Raw genomic sequence first — 17,314 nt, forward strand, 5'->3', positions numbered from 1 at the left:
TCCCATTTTATGTATACATATTTGATTAAATATAAATTAAAATAAAATTTAAAAAAAGGCAAAAAGCTTTTGAAGCGTGAACCTATTTGACTGAGCATAAAAAAATATGAAAAAAAACTTTGAAATTTGTAGTATAAAATAATTCATAAATTTTTGCGTAACATGTTTTTTTTTTTTTAAAGTTATATTATTTTTAAATTTAAAAAAGGTCATTTTTAAGAGGCTAAAAAAGCAATATATTTTGTTTTTTTAAAATATATTGTATTGACAGCAGCCGAAAAAACACTTTTCGGCTACTTGTATGTGCAGAAAACTATATATAAGGATTACAAAAAATAACGGCAGCCAGAGATATTTATGAGGCGGTCGCATTAACAAGTCTCTCCAGTTTTGAAAATACGCGGGTACCCGCCAACGTGGTCCGTTTACACCCTCACAAAAACTCAAAACATAAACACACACACACACACACACACACAGAGTAATCATCTCTCTCTCTCAGTCGCCGATTTCTTCATTCGTAAGCATATATACATACATTAGTACATACATATATGAATTCAGATTTTTAGCAAAATTGATTCGAACCTTAGCTTCAACAGTAGTGATGGGAGGAGGAGGAGAGCGTTCAATCGGAGCTTTAGTTCCGACGGTGAAATCGGAGCCGGAGAATGCCGGTGAAACTTCAGCACCGGCGGCAGTGACGGTGGAGCTTCAGGAGCAAATTCCGGTGCCGGAGAAGGAAGAGGAAGTGGATAAGGACATGTTATGTCCGATATGTATGCAAATTATAAAGGATGCTTTTCTGACGGCGTGTGGACATAGCTTTTGTTACATGTGCATTGTTACTCATCTTCACAACAAAAGTGATTGTCCTTGTTGCTCTCATTACTTGACTACTAATCACCTTTACCCTAATTTCCTACTCAATAAGGTAAAATTTTCAAGCTTTTTCCATAAATTTGGATGTTTCATGTGAATTTCGCTTATACATGATGTAACGTATACCGGATTTGAATTTTATGGGTTCAGATTCTAGGCCAATGACCTCAAATGCTAATAACCGGGGATAAAAACTTACCCGCACCTGGCCACATATCTTCACATTCACTCTTATTATTAAACTATAGTAATTACTATACAATTTCACCTTAATTTATAATTTAACCATGATAAATGGTTTGGTGTAAACACCGGTGCAGGTCTAGTCTGAAATTGGGTTTTGTTGAACCCATAGCTTACACCGTGGATCAACACCTGGTAATTATCAAATTTATTTTGAAATGTACATGAACGAAGACAAAATATAAAAAAAAATGAACGAAGACAGAAAATGTATTGTATGTGACTTCTGTTAAGATCAGCATGTTGTGTAGCTTTTTAGGCATTACTGGGTAATAGTACCTTTTAAATTGAGAGCAGAATTTAAAGCAGATGAGATGAATTGGACTTCAGGCGCTTTTTTTTAAAGGTGAGATTTTTGATGTACCTAGAAGAATTATCATGTTCTGATAATACAACTATAATGTTTTGAAGGAATCTGGTTTCATCCTGCTTACCTGCTGTTTTCGTATAACTTGGAAAAGCCGAACAAAAATTGGTCTTTGTGAGCAAGTCCAATAGGAATTAAAAAAATAAAGGTTCATAAGGAATTATCATGCTGGCCTTTGAATGTCATGGCAAGACATTGATGTTTAATTTTGCTCAAAATTCTCAAGTCAGCTGATGATTACGGGTATTAATGATTTACCAAAGCTATTTTATATGCTTCCTCAATGACAAATATTGGTTGGAATACATTGCATTTCTGTGGCTGGGAGGAAGTTCCCTTCACTAGGATGAACAACTCTCTATATGGACTTTTTGAATGTATTTTATGGTATTTTAGAAATATGTTTATTATATCAAGCTGCTCAAGTTATTCCCAAGAGAGATAGTTTTACGTATCTCGGGTCTATTATCCAAGGTAACAGGGAGATTGACGAAGATGTCGCACATCGCATCGGAGCGGGTGGATGAAATAGAGGCTCGCTTCCGGTGTTTTATGTGATAAGAATGTACCGCCAAGACTTAAGGGTAAGTTTTATAGAGTGGTGGTTCGACCGACTATGCTGTATGGGGCTGAGTGTTGGCCAGTCAAAAACTCTCACGTGCAGAAGATGAAAGTAGCAGAGATGAGGATGTTGACATGGATGTGTGGGTGTACCAGGAGAGATAAGATTAAGAATGAAGCTATCCGGGACAGAGTGAGAGTAGCCTCAGTGGAGTACAAGATGCGGGAGTCGAGGCTAAGATGATTCAGACATGTTAAAAGGAGAAGCATTGATGCTCCTGTTAGGAGATGTGAGAGGTTGGCCATGACGAGTTTGAGAAGAGGTCGAGGTAGGCCTAAGAAGTACTGGGGAGAGGTGATTAGACAGGACATGGCGCTGCTTCAGCTCACTAGGACATGACCCTTGATAGGAGAGTGCGGAGGTCGAGCATTAGGATAGAAGGTTAGTGGGTAGTTTCTTAGTTGCTCACCGATAGTCTTAGTAGCACGCATGTCCCTTCATATTCTTAGATTTTTATTGCGTTATGTGGTTTTGTTCGTCTCAGGTATTGTATTCCTTGTTGCTATTATTTGGTACTACTTATTCTTTATCTCCCTCTTTTTCTTCTCTCTTCCTTTCTTGCTTTTCCTCTTCTTCTTCTTCTTCTCACCCTTTTCGAGCCGAGCGTCTATTGGAAACAGTCTCTCTATCTGCATTAGGTAGGGGTAAGGTCTGTGCACAGACTACCCTCCCCATACCCCACCTGCTGGGAACATACTGGGTTTGTTGTTGTTGTTTATTATATCAAGCTTTACTTCGATTAATTCATAGATATAAATGTACCCGACGTTACTCTGGTTTGATCTGTATCTCCCCTTCAAGTTTTTGTTGTACGTTTTTACAAATTCTATCAGACTATCACAACCCTACAATGGGCTAAATTTTGGAGTGAAAACTTGATTGACAAACCTCTTATTCTAGTTTTTATTCCGTTTGTTTGCATTTTTCTTCTCTTTGCTTCTTTGCTTTTGTTTCATGGTCATTACTTCACCTTTTTTATAGTCTAATGAATGTTGTTAACATTTTGCGAAGGTTATTTGCCAGTCAAACCAAGTTGTGTTAAAGTTTTTTCCATTGTGTAGTTATTGATGAAGAGATCTGCTCGCCAAATGGCCAAAAGTGCAACACCTGTGGAACAACTTCGTCAAGCAATACAGCAGGTCAGATGTGCATGGAAAGTTAAACAAGCTTTGTCCATTAAACTTAGTTTTGGTGGAGAGTGTTCCTGACTTTGTATTTCAGTTGCTCTTTAGTCAGGTTCTTTGTTTATCTTCTTGCAACTGCCATCTTAGCCTCAGATGAATTTGCCTTTTAACTCTCTGCCAGTGTTTCGGGATTATTTCCATATATCTGTTCAGGATTCTCATCTGATTCTTAGGCAGGGATGCGATGTGTCCATCAAAGAGCTGGAGAGTTTATTATCACTACTAATGGAAAAGAAAAGAAAAATGGAACAAGAAGAAGCTGAAACAAATCTTCAGATTCTGCTTGAGTTTCTCCAGTGTTTAAGGAAGCAAAAAGTTGAAGAGCTTTATGAGGTTTTGTCTTGAACTTCTGCTGACTTGCACATTTCACTTTTAGTTTGAGCTTATCTGTTGTCAACTTGAAAACTTATTGTACTTTATTCTATTACTTCACATCCCTCCTGCAGGTAGGGATTTGCTTTTCTTGTACAATATCTTTGCATTCTAACCGAAGAAAGAATATTTAATTGAATATTATAAGGGGAAAAGCAACATATCGAGTTGGTAGATACCTTGAGCATGCCTTTTCCGTCACTTAATGTGACATATTTTTGCAATATAAGTCGTAAATTTCAGGAAAAGCTCTAACTATCTTCTGTCTCCTGTAACTTGCTAAGAAAGGAGGGTGCATATTTGGTTATTATTTGAAAAGATTAAACCCATGTGACCATGTCTAAGAGTTCCCCTTTTGTACGTATTGTTTGCATTTCTTTCATTCTTACCCATTTTAAGGTGATTATATTTGGAGTGCTCTTACAAATCGTCTTCTTTGTTAAATTTCTTCTCTAAAAACTGTATGACACATACAAATACATATATATATATATATATATATATATATATATATATATATATATATATATATATATATATATATATATATATATATTGTATAGAATATACTGTGTTTTAATCTCATTTCTCTCTGCTGATTAATTAAGACTCAAGCAGATTATTGATTGTATCCTGCACATTTCCTAGATCCAAAATGATCTCAAGTACATTAAAGAAGACATAAATGCTGTGGAGAAGCGTAGAATAGAGTTATATAGGGCAAGGAGTAGATATTCAGCGAAAATGAGAATGCTAGTAGATGATTCTTCGGCAATGACAGTCAGGCCTTCATTGGGAGATAAGGAAAGTGGTGCAATTGTTTCTAGTTCTGTCGGTTCACAAGAACAAGTTCGTGTTGGTACTACACAGACCAGGAACACTGATGCAGGAGCTCCTGGGATTTCTCAACTTGTTCAATGGAAGGATGACCACGGTGGATCAGATTCACAGCATCCTAATCAACCTGGACAGGCAATAGCAAGGAAAAAACGTGTTCACGCACAGGTCAATTCTGTAATTTATCATTGTGCTTGTTGATGTTGTTCATTGTTCATATGTTCTCTTCTTACATGTTCAATTGTCAGCAGTTCAATGAGCTTCAAACCTGTTACCTGCAAAAGAGGCGCTATTGGGCAAGACAGCCAGAGAAACAGAAGGAAAGGGTAGCAAATGTCATGAATAGAGAAGGTTATTCTGCGGGACTTGAAGATTTTCAATCTGTTCTGTCTACCTTTACGCGATACAGGTTCATCAGTTTTCATCTAATGATTTTTGTATTGACTTGAAATTATCCTATATATTTGGGCTTATGGCTTTTTTCTACTGTGCTTGTTGATGTAGTCGTTTGAGGGTTGTTGCTGAACTTAGACATTCTGACCTTTTCCACTCAGCCAATATAGTTTCAAGGTACGAAGTTCATTGCATTTAGAATAATTCAATTATATAACTTACTTTTTGAAATTAGAACTAGGGATATTCGGTTATTGGAAACTATGGTACTCTGACTTACTTTTTTCTGGATACATTATAGCAATCCCCTTCTTTAAGTATAAACCATTGATAGCCAAGAGGTTTTATTTGCTCTTACTAAGCCCAGTACAACTCTTTTTTGCAAGAACTCTTGCCTCACAAAATTTCCTCTTTTTGACAGTATTGAATTTGACCGAGATGATGAATTGTTTGCTACTGCTGGGGTGTCACGAAGAATTAAGGTCTTTGAGTTTGCATCGGTTAGTTCATGCTTCGTGAGAGCTTTCTTAAAATTCTGCAAATTTTCCTACCAGAAAACCTTCTGCTACTAGTTTAATGATATGTCTATTAGTTAGACTTGACTTCTAGCCCCCTTTTTCTTCTCCAGATAGGATTTTGAGATTTTCATGTGCTATTGATATAATGAAATGTTTTGGGAGAAATCAGTGTTCAGTTTAGTTGAACTGAGATTATCACTGTTCCTAGTCAAAATAATTTCAATAATTTGGCTAGATTTGAGTTTTTTTATAAAATCTGCTTTCTTGAAAAGATAGAAGGTAATTCTTGTATGTTCTCTTTATCAGGTGGTAAACGAACCAGCAGATGCGCAATGTCCTGTTGTTGAAATGTCTACACGATCCAAATTAAGTTGTTTGAGCTGGAACAAGTGCACTAAAAACCAGTTAGCAAGCAGTGACTATGAGGGCATAGTGACGGTTTGGGATGTTACAACTCGTCAGGTAGTATCATCTTCCAGATGTTTATTTTGTTCTTATATCTAGGTCATGAAAAGCACCTTTATGTGGATATCCACTTATATCTGATGAGATAATATTACACTTTCTATTACAGAGTGTGATGGAGTATGAGGAGCATGAAAAACGAGCATGGAGTGTTGACTTTTGCTGTACTGAACCTTCTCTGCTTGTGTCTGGTAGTGATGATTGCAAGGTAACATAGAACTTCAAGCTATGTGCTTTTTCCTCTAATTGAGATGTTTCTAATCTGATGTTTGGAGTGACAATCATATTGTGTCTGAAAGTTGACAATTTTGACCAAGTGAGGCAGATGAAATTGGGATTTATATATATTGGATTTCTTTTCGCCCAGAGATCTTAAGTCAGTGTGTCCATTTATGGTAGGAGTGACTATCATAGTTTAGTTTATTCAATTTCTCTTGTAAAGTATAGGGATAAGATACAGATGATTCATCTATTTGCAGTTTGACATATTCTGATTAAGGTCTGGTTCAGAAGCTGGACATTAAGTTGAGAGCTTAAGATCCTCAGAGTGGTCGACAATAGTTACTTCCAACATGGCTTATTTTCCTTGTATATGTAGTCCTGTATTATAGAATATATATTAGGTTTTGTACTGAAGTAAAGCACAATCCTCAAATGTGAACAATGTTGGGTGCTGTGGTTTGCGCCTTGTGTGGTCCAACAATGGAGTTAAAGTGTGCTAAACCGAAAGAACAAAAGTTGTTTTGGCGAGTTATATACTTGTAAAGATTTGGAATAAGCTTAAATTAATTTCTCAACAGGTCAAAGTTTGGTGCACGAAGCAGGAAGCCAGCGTTCTTACGATTGACATGAAAGCTAACATTTGCTCAGTGAAGTATAATCCTGGATCCAGTGTTCATGTAGCTGTAAGTTCTCATTTCCTTTTTACTTGTCCCCCAAAAGCTGTTTTGGGTCCCCCAAAAGCTGTTTTGGGTTCCCCTTGCATCAATGCATTCAATTATAGTATCTTATGTTAAAGGGTTAAATTCTATGCTAAAGCATGATCCGATATCTTGCAGGTGGGTTCTGCCGATCATCACATTCACTATTATGACTTGAGAAATGTTAGCCAGCCACTGCATATTTTCAGTGGGCACCGTAAAGCTGTTTCTTATGTAAAGTTTTTATCCAACAATGAGTTAGCTTCTGCTTCAACAGATAGTACATTGTGTTTGTGGGATGTCAGGGAGAATGTTCCAGTAAGTAATCATGCTCTGGTCATTTTCTCAATTTGAATACAGAAATTAATCACATTTTGCTCTCATTAAGATATCGCCTATCTAATTCCTGAGAGGCAATTAATCTGAGAAAACCATTGCAATACGGACCATAGGCATAAACTAAAAGGAATTAGAAAAAAGAAAAAGTGAGGGACGGATAGGAGAGGTAGATTATAGTTTTGCTTAATGCTGGTTCTCACTCATATAATGTAATGAAGTTGAATTGATATTCTCTTCGACAGACTTGTCAAACTTCTGACCAGCATTATCCTTGTTCTATTTTTAATTTCAGCTGCATACTTTTAAAGGACATGCAAATGAGAAGAACTTTGTGGGGCTTACAGTAAACAGCGAATACCTTGCATGTGGCAGTGAGACAAATGAAGTGTTTGTTTATCACAAGGTATATTTCTGAAAGTATTTGACAACGAGTCTCATTATCCAGATACATGAGCGATGGAACATCATTTTCCAGTACTTAATCTAGTTTGTAATACATGTACAGGCAATTTCTAAGCCAGCAGCTTGGCACAAATTTGGTTCTGATGATCAGAATGATCCAGATGAGGACATGGGATCATATTTCATCAGTGCTGTTTGTTGGAAACGTGACAGCCCAACAATTCTAACGGCAAATAGTCAAGGGACAATAAAAGTACTTGTCCTTGCTGCTTGATATAACATTTGAATGATCGATTAACATTTGACTGATGAAGAGGCTTGCTAAAGAAAGAAAGGAGGTACGAGTTCTCTACAGCAATTCTCCGGTGTACTACGTGAATAACCAGAGTATTAGGCTAACTTTGGTTTTTGATTTTGGTGGTTCCTTATAGCCAAGTCTGTTAGCTTTTGACGGGTGATTATACAGTAGTCGCATAATTCTTATAGATAGTATGTATCTCTTCTCTGCGGTTCTGAATTTAAAAGAATGTCTTAGATTCAGGAGTTGTGTTTATAGCATCTGGAAATCAAGATAGCAGAGTGAAAATTGAAGTGAAAACATGACAATGGTAGATTTGCTAAATTTGAATTGCTTACTTGTTTGTGCAAAAACTATTTTGCCATCTGATTTAGTGATTTAGATAATCATTTTGCCACTCATGCCAATTACCAGGAGTCTTTATTAGTCTCCATTTCTATTTTGCCATCTGATTTACTGATTTAGTGATTCAGATAATCATTTTGCAGGTCTATTCTGTAAACATTAGTTCACACTTGCCACTCATGTCAATTACCAGGAGTCTTTATTACTCTCCATTTCTACTACTACACTCACATGGTACTAAATTGATACAGAGAATTCAAGAAATTTTTTTTGGTCCCTTTCTGTCTTATCATTATCTGATTGGAAGAAAAAGAGTAGTCAAAATTGCACGACAGTAAAGTACTTCGAGCCTTTGGTCCCTTTCTATCCTATCATACCACCACGGACCTTGAACCTAATTTAATGTTCATAAATGGGTCTTGAATCTAATTCAAATCTAAAAGCTAGCTCAAGATGTACTCAACATGAAGTAAATCAAGAATTGAGACGGGTCTGACTCAACTTCCAATATAAGGAGATAAATTTCACGTCTCATAATCGATATGTGACATCATAACATATATTGCCGGTCTTTTTCAACTTGTTCTCTTATATCTTTCTTCTTCTGCCGTTAAGAAAAAAGTCTTGTTTACCCTTGACTATTAATGGAACTTCACCTTGAGGTTAATTTGAACAATAGCCAAAAATTGAGAGAGAAATTTTTATTTTTATTTTTATTTATTTTTGCCGAAGTATTTGGACACATGAAGTCTATTCATATTGCACTTGCCTCCATTTATGGCTAATGAGTCATACAGGACTCAACTATTACTCAATATATTATGGTAAAGATTTCAAGAAAACCTATAACTGAATGCCAATGGTTTCCAAGTTGGTGTAATAAAATTGGTTGAGTGTACTAATTTAGAAAGTCCCTTTCGAAGCTTTTGTTTCCTTGCCCATCTTAAAGTAGTAGTGCCCAATATTTCTTCTTATTTATCTCAAACCACAAAAATACAGTAAGTTTAACCGTCCAAAAAGGACTTTACAAATATGGACAACTTATCGCATACCAAATTCCCACTTGGCTTCTCTTACTCATCACCTTCCAACTTATTAGATTTAATGTTACTATATTTTGATCCATAAACAGTTAAACAACTAATTTAATCAGATTAGTCCAAAATTAGTCACTTCTAGATGTGTTAGGTATGAGTTACCTTATATATCAAACGACTAACTTGCGATTATGTTTATTCGATTTTGAAGCTATAAATCATAAGTTAATGAGGATACCTTATTTCATGATATATTATGGTCATAGGCCAAATCAAATTATTTTCTTAATCATCTACATTAAATTATAATTTTGCTTCAAAACAAAACATGAGAAGGCCTTATATTCTCATAATTCATAACTTATTATATACACAGAAAGCTTAATGCTTAGGAAAAAATATTAATGAAATGGAAAAACATATATAACAGTCCACAAACACCAAATTGGTTGTTATACTTTTTTGTCCACATCAATTCTTTTGATAATAAGATATAATAAATTAAAGTATTAATCAAAGTAAATATTATATTAAAAGTAATAATATAATAAAACGAGTGCAAACAATTAATATAGGATGTTGAACTTGAGATGAAGTGAATCCGCAGAGTTCAAAAATAGGTTCAGCCGAACCTAATAGTTTTGATTCAAATATCATATTTTTTTAAAGAAATTTATTAAATATTTATAAATTATTAATATAGAATCCACTAAATAAAAATGACTAAGATTAATGAATAAAAACGAAATAAAATATTATTTTGCATAAGCTTCTGAAATCTAAGGAATCTAAAATATTCCTCAAGATTCCACGGAATCAAACCAAATCCAATAGCACTTGAAATTCACTCACTTTATAAGTACAATAAAATTCACATTCAAACTCTTTTTATAGTTTTTTCAATTTCCTAATCAAATACGTAATCTCTGTCTTTAACTTGGCGCCACCGCAGAGCAATGCGATTGGAAAACGGCGACGATCGATCCACGTGTCACAGTATTGAAAACTCCGACGGCGGCGCCGACGTTTCGCCGGAGAATTTTTCTCCGGCAATCGACGCCACTGAAGGACTACTCGTTCCGCCTCTCAATTTCTCTATGGTTGATTACGGTGTTTTTCGGTCTGGTTTCCCTGATATTGCTAACTTCTCCTTTTTGCAAACCCTAGGCCTACGCTCTATCATGTTAGTTGTTCGATCGTTCATTCATTCATTCATGTGTTTGTTACTTAAAGTTCGTTTTTTAATTTATTTTAACGATGTTATTGTTATTGATTTTTCTTTTTGTTTGAATATATTGTGTGTAGATATTTGTGTCCGGAGCCATATCCTGAAGCGAATGTAGAGTTTTTAAATGCGAATGGAATTCGGCCTTTTCAATTTGCCATTGAAGGATCCAAGGTATGATATAGAATGTTGCGATCATGCTATCTCGATTTGACCAAAAAAGAGAGGAAAGAACTGAAATTTTAAAAAAAGAAGACATTTTAACGTTCTGTACTGTGGAAATCGTGAGAGTTGTGGTTAAAGTTAAAAGCCATGCGATCATTATCTGATATATCAATGCATGAAGCTGTTGTAATTCATTATTTTTTTTGCATAGATCAAATAAATTTTGGAATATCACGCCAAGTTGGTGTTTCAAAAATACATCTGGTACCTATGCTGGTCGGGAGGTAATAGGTACTCGGTGGAATAGTCAATGTGAGTTCAAGCTAGCCCGAACACCACCGTCATTAAAATTTTTTTACATAAATAGTGCATAGTTAGCTTATCCGCAGTCCTCAGCCAAAACCTATACAGGTTATAAGCATTAGCAGAAGGACTTGTTTGAAGTTTGTACTAAAAAAAATCGATTCACTCTTTCTCTTTATGTGTCGGCTGTTGGTGGAAACACATTGGTGTTGCTCTCTAATTAGGTAAGTGACTTGTTTTGGAGCTATAACAGAATGTAAAAGTGGGGGTTAGTTGACTGGTTATCAAGAAGAAGCCTATTTATTGACATGGATACTTAATCAATCTGTTTGTTCTCATCCTTAATTGTTCCATGTTTGAAGTTATTCTGATTTGTATAGCATGACAGGGATAATCAATATTTTCTGACTAAACTGGCATTAGGATGCATTTTTCTTCAAGGACCAAAGTCAAAAGGTTTTGTGGTATTAGTTTGTAGGAGATGGGGTTATAAACTTTGTGGTCTCGGATATTAGTCATTTAGCAGTCCGTTGGAGTAGTCACCGGAGTGACCCTTGGTTTTTCTTTTAGTTGTCGTGCAAATGAACTAGATATTTGGCCTTTGTGGCTCAGACTCTAAAGAACTAGTTTAACCGTTTAAGTCATGCTAAAGTCTTTAACTTGTACTTGAGGTTTTCTTGTTTTAAACTGCAGGTTTTTCACGTTTTATATTCATCAAATAGGAGTTGAGATAGTTCTGTATGTGATAGGAGTAAAGAACACAAAAGTATGTGATGTGTCTGTTTTCAGATAGCTCAAGGCCTATAATATGTTTAAAGTCTTTCACCACAGAAGCTTGTCACCTGCAGCTTCATGTTGTATTTTTTATTCTATGTTTCTCTCAAGGATCTAGTTACTTAAAATTCCTCTCTCCTCTTAAATTGCACTCTGCTTTTACAACAAATGCGAGTATAGCTACAGCTTCCTACTACTGATTCCTTCTCAACCACCACTCAACATTACTTGTCGCGGTCCATACTTCATAAGGTCCTGCTGCATCTAGTGCTACTTGATCATTCTTAGCACTTATTTTGTTTTCCTTCTATTTGTTTTTACTAGATTTTAGCTTGCCTCAGTTCTTGATGCATGAACCAAGCCATGATGCATAATTGTATCTAGGGAATTACAAAGGTCAATTGAATTATACTATCATTGGCTTTAGATCTTCAGTTTGTGAAATATTTCCCTGGTTTCAGTAGTGTTACAGTACAGGTAATGCTGCAACCAAAATAATTCATAATTCAAGATAGGAGGTAGGGAGTTTCTTGTGGATTCCCAAAGTCTCAAGAAAAATTGTCCAATTTGCGCATTCTAAGTGAGATTAGGTGTTATTGTAGTAGTTGATCCTGTTGGAGTTTTGCACTTCCTTGGAGAAAATTTTCAACTGTTGCGTAGGAGATAAAGAAATTCATCCACTAGCAATAGCCAATATGTAATTGCATTCTTTTTTAATTCACCAGTAGCGGGTCATATTAGCTGTAGGACTCTCCAAAATTTGCTTATCCTGACTAATTGGATTGCTAAACAGGAAGATAACTAGATGATTGACTGAGGAGAAAAAAGGACGATTCTGTAGGTTTCTCAAGTTTATTGCTGTTAGTTTGTCATATCTATAATGTTATTTGATATATATATCCCCTAATCAAGTCTTATGTGTTATGACTGTTTTCTTTTATTACCTTCTTATCTTGAATAGCCTTAGAGGAAGTTGAATCGTTGCCTACTAAACTTGAAATCTTTCGTATTTGTCATACCCTCTTCTATGCTTTTGGTTTTTAATTATCATATGCTAGCTATGAGTTCTCTCTGCCGTCTGAATGCTGGACAAAGCTACTCTACCCTTTTTGGTCTATCTTTGTCTCCTCAACTGAGGCTTTGAGTGGTTAAACGTCCTTGTCTATTCTTGTCCTGTAACAACTTTACCACCACGTATCTGGATATTTGAAGCTCTTGGTTAAGTGAAAAGATATATTTTTATTATGGAGATGGTTTGAAATTATGATGTAAGGATTGCTATGGTCGCAGTCTATACCGGAAGGTACACGTACTAAAAACATTAGTAGCAGCATATATGAACATTGTGCTATGTCTTGTTTGCAGACATTTTAGAATTTGCATATGATATGCAAGCCGTGTATGTGAATGTTCTTATTGTTATTCTTTTCTAGTTATTAATACGAAGCAAAAATTTTCATGTGGATAAGAGCTTGACTATTTCTCATGCAGGAGCCACCATTGGTCAACATCCCAGAGGAAACAATAAGAGAAGCTTTGAGGGTTATCCTTGGTAAGTTTGAAAGGTTGCATTTTATTTTCTCTCTTGCTTTAGTTTTCTGTCCACTAGTTTTGCTAAATTATTTGTGTATTACAATTTCACTCGGTTCTTTTTGTAGATGAAAAGAATCGCCCTCTGTTAATTCACTGCAAAAGAGGAAAGGTATTCTTTCATTTCTCTTCGTTTAAAATTTCTGGCTTTCTTATATAAATAATCACACAACATTCCTCTGACCTCCATTTTTGTCATCGTGTGGTATATGATGCAGCACCGAACTGGCTGTCTTGTGGGGTGCCTCAGAAAATTACAGAACTGGTGCCTTACTTCAATTTTTGATGAGTACCAAAGGTATGCTGCTGAGAAAGCTAGAGTATCAGATCTGAGGTTCATGGAGTTGTTTGACATTTCTGGCTTCAAGCAGCCGCCAACATTCTGTTCACATACAAAGAATTAATTGGATAAGATGTACAGTACGAGAGGCAATTTTGGCGTTGCATTTTTAACTGAATCAATTTGAGTCCAGTCCCATGAGCACTGGATTCCTCATATGAACTTTGTTTATGGTTTTCGCTAGTATCAAATTCTTCTTATCATTTGGACGGAGTTTCTCTTTGTAGGAAGTAGATGGATGTTGCTATGGCCTATGATAAAAGGGTCTCCTCCTTTCCTATTTTTTAGTGTTCATTTGATATGGATTGAGAGTTGTATAGTTGCATTATTTTGCATATTAGAGGGAAAAGGGAAAGTTGTGTTTTCTTCAGTTTGAACTGTAAGAACTTGGAAACTTGCTGAAAGGCGAAAGCTGTTATAAATTTGGGTTCCTTCAGTAGATAGTCATTTGAAATTATGTTGCTCGGATCCTCCAAAAATGTCTTTCAAAATTGCTACTCAACCTTATCTCAAAACCAACTCACCTGGAATCAATCAATTATAGTAGGGGAGTTTTATAGCTTTATCCACAAAAATTAAATTAATTAACCTTACCTACCCATAGTTTTTCTACCCACCAAGCTAATTACTCTTCTACCCATTGTAGTTTTTGTGGGTAATATTATTAGTGAAAGGAGATAGGGGAATCATGATTGTGGCTATGCTTTCATAAAGTTAAATGGAAAGTCATAAGAGGCTATTCTTAAACCATGAGATTAAAATGTGCCCATAATTTATTCTTGACATATTACGTGAGGAGGGAAGCGAGAACCTGAGAAAGCCAACAAGAGGTGAAATCGTAGGCTCCCATTAAAGTTAAGTATCGAGAAGAGAAATAATTATTATTTTCATCATCTACTTCTAATACAATAAATAATATCTCCATGGAAATCCATCTAACACCTCTTTTAAGAAAAAAAAATTGTAAAAAGCATGAGAACTTTGTTAAAATATTTAAAAAGGATCCAGTTAAAAATTTTAAAAAATTAAAAATGACCCAATTATAACATCATATTGTATATTATAACAATATATTATTGTAGTAAACTATATACTATTGAATTATATATTATATACCAAAATAGCATACAATATATGAAAATGATATTTTATGTTCTTCCTTCAACATTATATTATTACATTAAAATAGTATATTATTATGGTATATTGTATACTATTACAGCATATTGTTGCAGTATATTGCACATTATTATAATATACCGTTACAATATATTATATACTATAATAGTATACAATTGTATTATAGCTATATACTCCTATAGTATATTGTATAACGTAATGATATATTGTTAGGTAGTTGTGTTCTTCTTTGATTATTATAGTATACTGTTGCAGTATATTGTATACTATAATAGTATATTGTTGCAATATAGCTATATACTCCTACAACGTATTGTATAGCAGTATATTATTTGGTAACTGTGTTCTTCTTCGATTTTCAGCTGAAAGATTCAATCTCAAACACCTCAAATCAACTTCAAATGTAATCAAATTTCAGTATGAACTTCCAGAAATTACTATAAGCAATATTTAATAACACCACTTTGAATCAAACAAGAAATCTTCAAAAATAAAAATTGAGCCTCAAGCCAACAATAGTGTATATTCAAACACACATAAAACTTCAGATTTAGGAAGCTTACTCGAAGGTATTATAAGCAATATTTTATAGCACCCACATCAAATTAAACAATAAATCAAAATAAAATTTCAAATTCAGAAGCTTCAAGCTCAATAATGGTGGGTCTTCATACACACATAAAAATGATAAGGGAAGGAGGTAGAGCAATAGCTTGGGTTGACCCTCTTAATGAAGATCGATTTGGCAGAGAAGAAGTAGATCCATTGAAGTCCACTGTCTGGAAAGCTTGCAAAAATGAAGCCGAATGTTTTTAACATTCTGTACTTCAAATGAGAAGGCACATAGCTAATGGGTGGGTCGGGTAAATAGTTTGGGCTTCATATGTAGGAAAAGTAAATAGTTTAGGCTTGGATATTAAAGGATAAATAGTTTGGGCTTAATGGGTATAAAGTGAGATTTTTCCTTATAGTAGTACACCTTTGTGTACTTGTTGTGTTACGAATAAGCCTACAAGAAAGTTGGTTTCAACTTGATTCCGGCCCAAGAATCTTTGGGCTTTGCCCGTTTGAGTTGAAATACATTTTCGACCATGATAATATAAGCTATAGCCCAATCATGTTTAGATTCACAAGACCAGCCAATTCAAAAGAGATAATGGCTTTTGATTGGATTTGAAGCCACATCAAAGTGATATAACTTTTCTTTTAAAAAAAAAAAATACTTAGGTTTGCAACAACAACCATTAGACTATAATTTCAATCTTTAGGGGTGATTTGCACAAATATTACTCTTTGGGTGCTGCTCATGATTTTTTGACCCTGCTTATCCCACGGATAAAACTTAAAGTTTAACAAGTATTGCTCTGTTGCCCGTCGCTTGTACTTTTGACTTTTGACCTTAAAGGTTTGCCTATGAGACAAGCGGGGGTCAAAAAACCAAAATCATTAATTTTCAAGGTCATTTAAGTATAATTTCCTGAATTTTTAGTGCAAGGTTTAGATTTGGAACGAATGATCGTAAACTATCGAACTTATAAGTTTTATGCACATATAAAGTAAGTACAAAAACAATACTTTAGTTATACGTTTTTGAAAAGATTGAACCAAAAGTCTCAACCTTTTTTACTCAGGTTTAGGCTTTTATTGGCCAACCTCAAAACTTAACTAACTGAAATTCTTTAAAGAACCTAGCAGTAACGTTATTGTTAAGTTCAAAGGGTTTGTTTAAACCAGACAAATCTTTTATTGACAACAACTAAGATAGATTTGTCTTTTTCATTTTCGTTGCTTGTTAGCTACCAAAACTTTTTCCGACCACATGAAACGTATGTTATCCTAGTGTTTTTAGAATTATCAACTCTTATCCTCGGCATTTCCTATATATATATATATATATATATATATATATATATATATATATATATATTAATTTTGTTATTATTCTATTCTTTCTTTTTTTGGTATGTTTTCAATATTTAAAATTCACAGATCTTGCTCTCTTTTTATTATATTTCAAATGCGAAATACATAAACGCTCCCTTTAAGTACTTCAACTGATCTGTTTACCATTTTGACATTTTAAGTGGCTATTAAATATATCTAATAAACACCAAGCGCTGACATGGCAAATCAATTGTGTTTCACCACAAAGCAAGAAAAAAATTAGAAATAAAAGTGGAGAATGAAAAAAAGGTTTCTTTTTGAGCTGAAAAGTTTATCTTAAAGCTTTAGGCTTTAAGAAATTAGTAATAACAGAAAGTAAAAAAGCGAATTCCTCCATCATTGGCGGCGCCAGCGGCGGAGGAGAAAAAGCAATTGAGAACTGTAAACCCTAGCAGCTTCCATTGCTGCTGCTGTGTTGCAATTTCAGGTGAAGAAGAAAGGAAGTTTCGGGATAACAACTGACTAATTTGTTTTTTTTTTGTTTTAATCAAAATTACACGTGTCACCTTTTAACTGGTTCATTAAACAAGTGTAATCTAAGCATATGGTCTAATTCACTAGGGTATTTACTTAATATATAGAGGATGTTTATGTATTTTGGCTATTTCA

General features: G+C 34.7%; 2 protein-coding genes across 9 annotated transcripts; both read left to right on the top strand.

Annotated features, from left to right (window-relative positions):
- The first annotated feature begins 458 nt into the window (after window positions 1-458).
- LOC107827195 (E3 ubiquitin-protein ligase COP1) lies at window positions 459-8,464 on the top strand. 8 transcript variants are annotated; one of them, XR_012696360.1, is made up of 14 exons: window positions 470-934; window positions 3,176-3,253; window positions 3,476-3,631; window positions 4,319-4,675; window positions 4,759-4,916; window positions 5,012-5,077; window positions 5,322-5,400; window positions 5,725-5,880; window positions 5,993-6,091; window positions 6,684-6,788; window positions 6,942-7,121; window positions 7,435-7,545; window positions 7,648-7,882; window positions 8,316-8,464. XR_012696360.1 is itself a non-coding variant. In XM_075224646.1 (14 exons), exons 2-14 carry the CDS (start codon window positions 608-610, stop codon window positions 7,816-7,818), a joined length of 2,067 nt encoding a protein of 688 aa, XP_075080747.1. In that variant the 5' UTR covers window positions 484-520; window positions 603-607; the 3' UTR covers window positions 7,819-8,240. The 8 variants fall into 8 exon arrangements, 6 of the variants coding, with proteins under 6 accessions (XP_075080746.1, XP_075080748.1, XP_075080747.1 ...); XM_075224646.1 differs by lacking the exon at window positions 8,316-8,464 and having other exon boundaries at window positions 484-520; window positions 603-934; window positions 3,452-3,631; window positions 7,648-8,240; XM_075224644.1 differs by lacking the exon at window positions 8,316-8,464 and having other exon boundaries at window positions 485-520; window positions 603-934; window positions 7,648-8,240.
- Window positions 8,465-10,099: 1,635 nt separating this feature from the next.
- LOC107810124 (inositol diphosphatase DSP1) lies at window positions 10,100-14,056 on the top strand. The gene is made up of 5 exons (XM_016634864.2): window positions 10,100-10,407; window positions 10,530-10,623; window positions 13,183-13,243; window positions 13,350-13,393; window positions 13,500-14,056. The coding sequence occupies exons 1-5, from the start codon at window positions 10,181-10,183 to the stop codon at window positions 13,683-13,685; spliced, it is 612 nt and encodes a 203-aa protein (XP_016490350.2). The 5' UTR covers window positions 10,100-10,180; the 3' UTR covers window positions 13,686-14,056.
- Window positions 14,057-17,314: the final 3,258 nt, after the last annotated feature.

The sequence above is a fragment of the Nicotiana tabacum genome, chromosome 11, assembly GCF_000715075.1.
Source record: "Nicotiana tabacum cultivar K326 chromosome 11, ASM71507v2, whole genome shotgun sequence".
NCBI lineage: Eukaryota > Viridiplantae > Streptophyta > Magnoliopsida > Solanales > Solanaceae > Nicotiana > Nicotiana tabacum.

Excerpts from the sequence above, each read along its gene's own strand:
- LOC107827195 (XM_075224645.1), top strand. The coding sequence starts at position 608 with ATGGGAGGAGGAGGAGAGCGTTCAATCGGAGCTTTAGTTCCGACGGTG. Across the intron at positions 3,632-4,318 it reads AAGTTGAAGAGCTTTATGAG|ATCCAAAATGATCTCAAGTA; the intron begins GTTTTGTCTTGA and ends CACATTTCCTAG. Across the intron at positions 5,078-5,321 it reads TCAGCCAATATAGTTTCAAG|TATTGAATTTGACCGAGATG; the intron begins GTACGAAGTTCA and ends TCTTTTTGACAG.
- LOC107810124 (XM_016634864.2), top strand. The coding sequence starts at position 10,181 with ATGCGATTGGAAAACGGCGACGATCGATCCACGTGTCACAGTATTGAA. Across the intron at positions 10,408-10,529 it reads CTAGGCCTACGCTCTATCAT|ATATTTGTGTCCGGAGCCAT; the intron begins GTTAGTTGTTCG and ends TATTGTGTGTAG. Across the intron at positions 13,394-13,499 it reads TTCACTGCAAAAGAGGAAAG|CACCGAACTGGCTGTCTTGT; the intron begins GTATTCTTTCAT and ends TATATGATGCAG.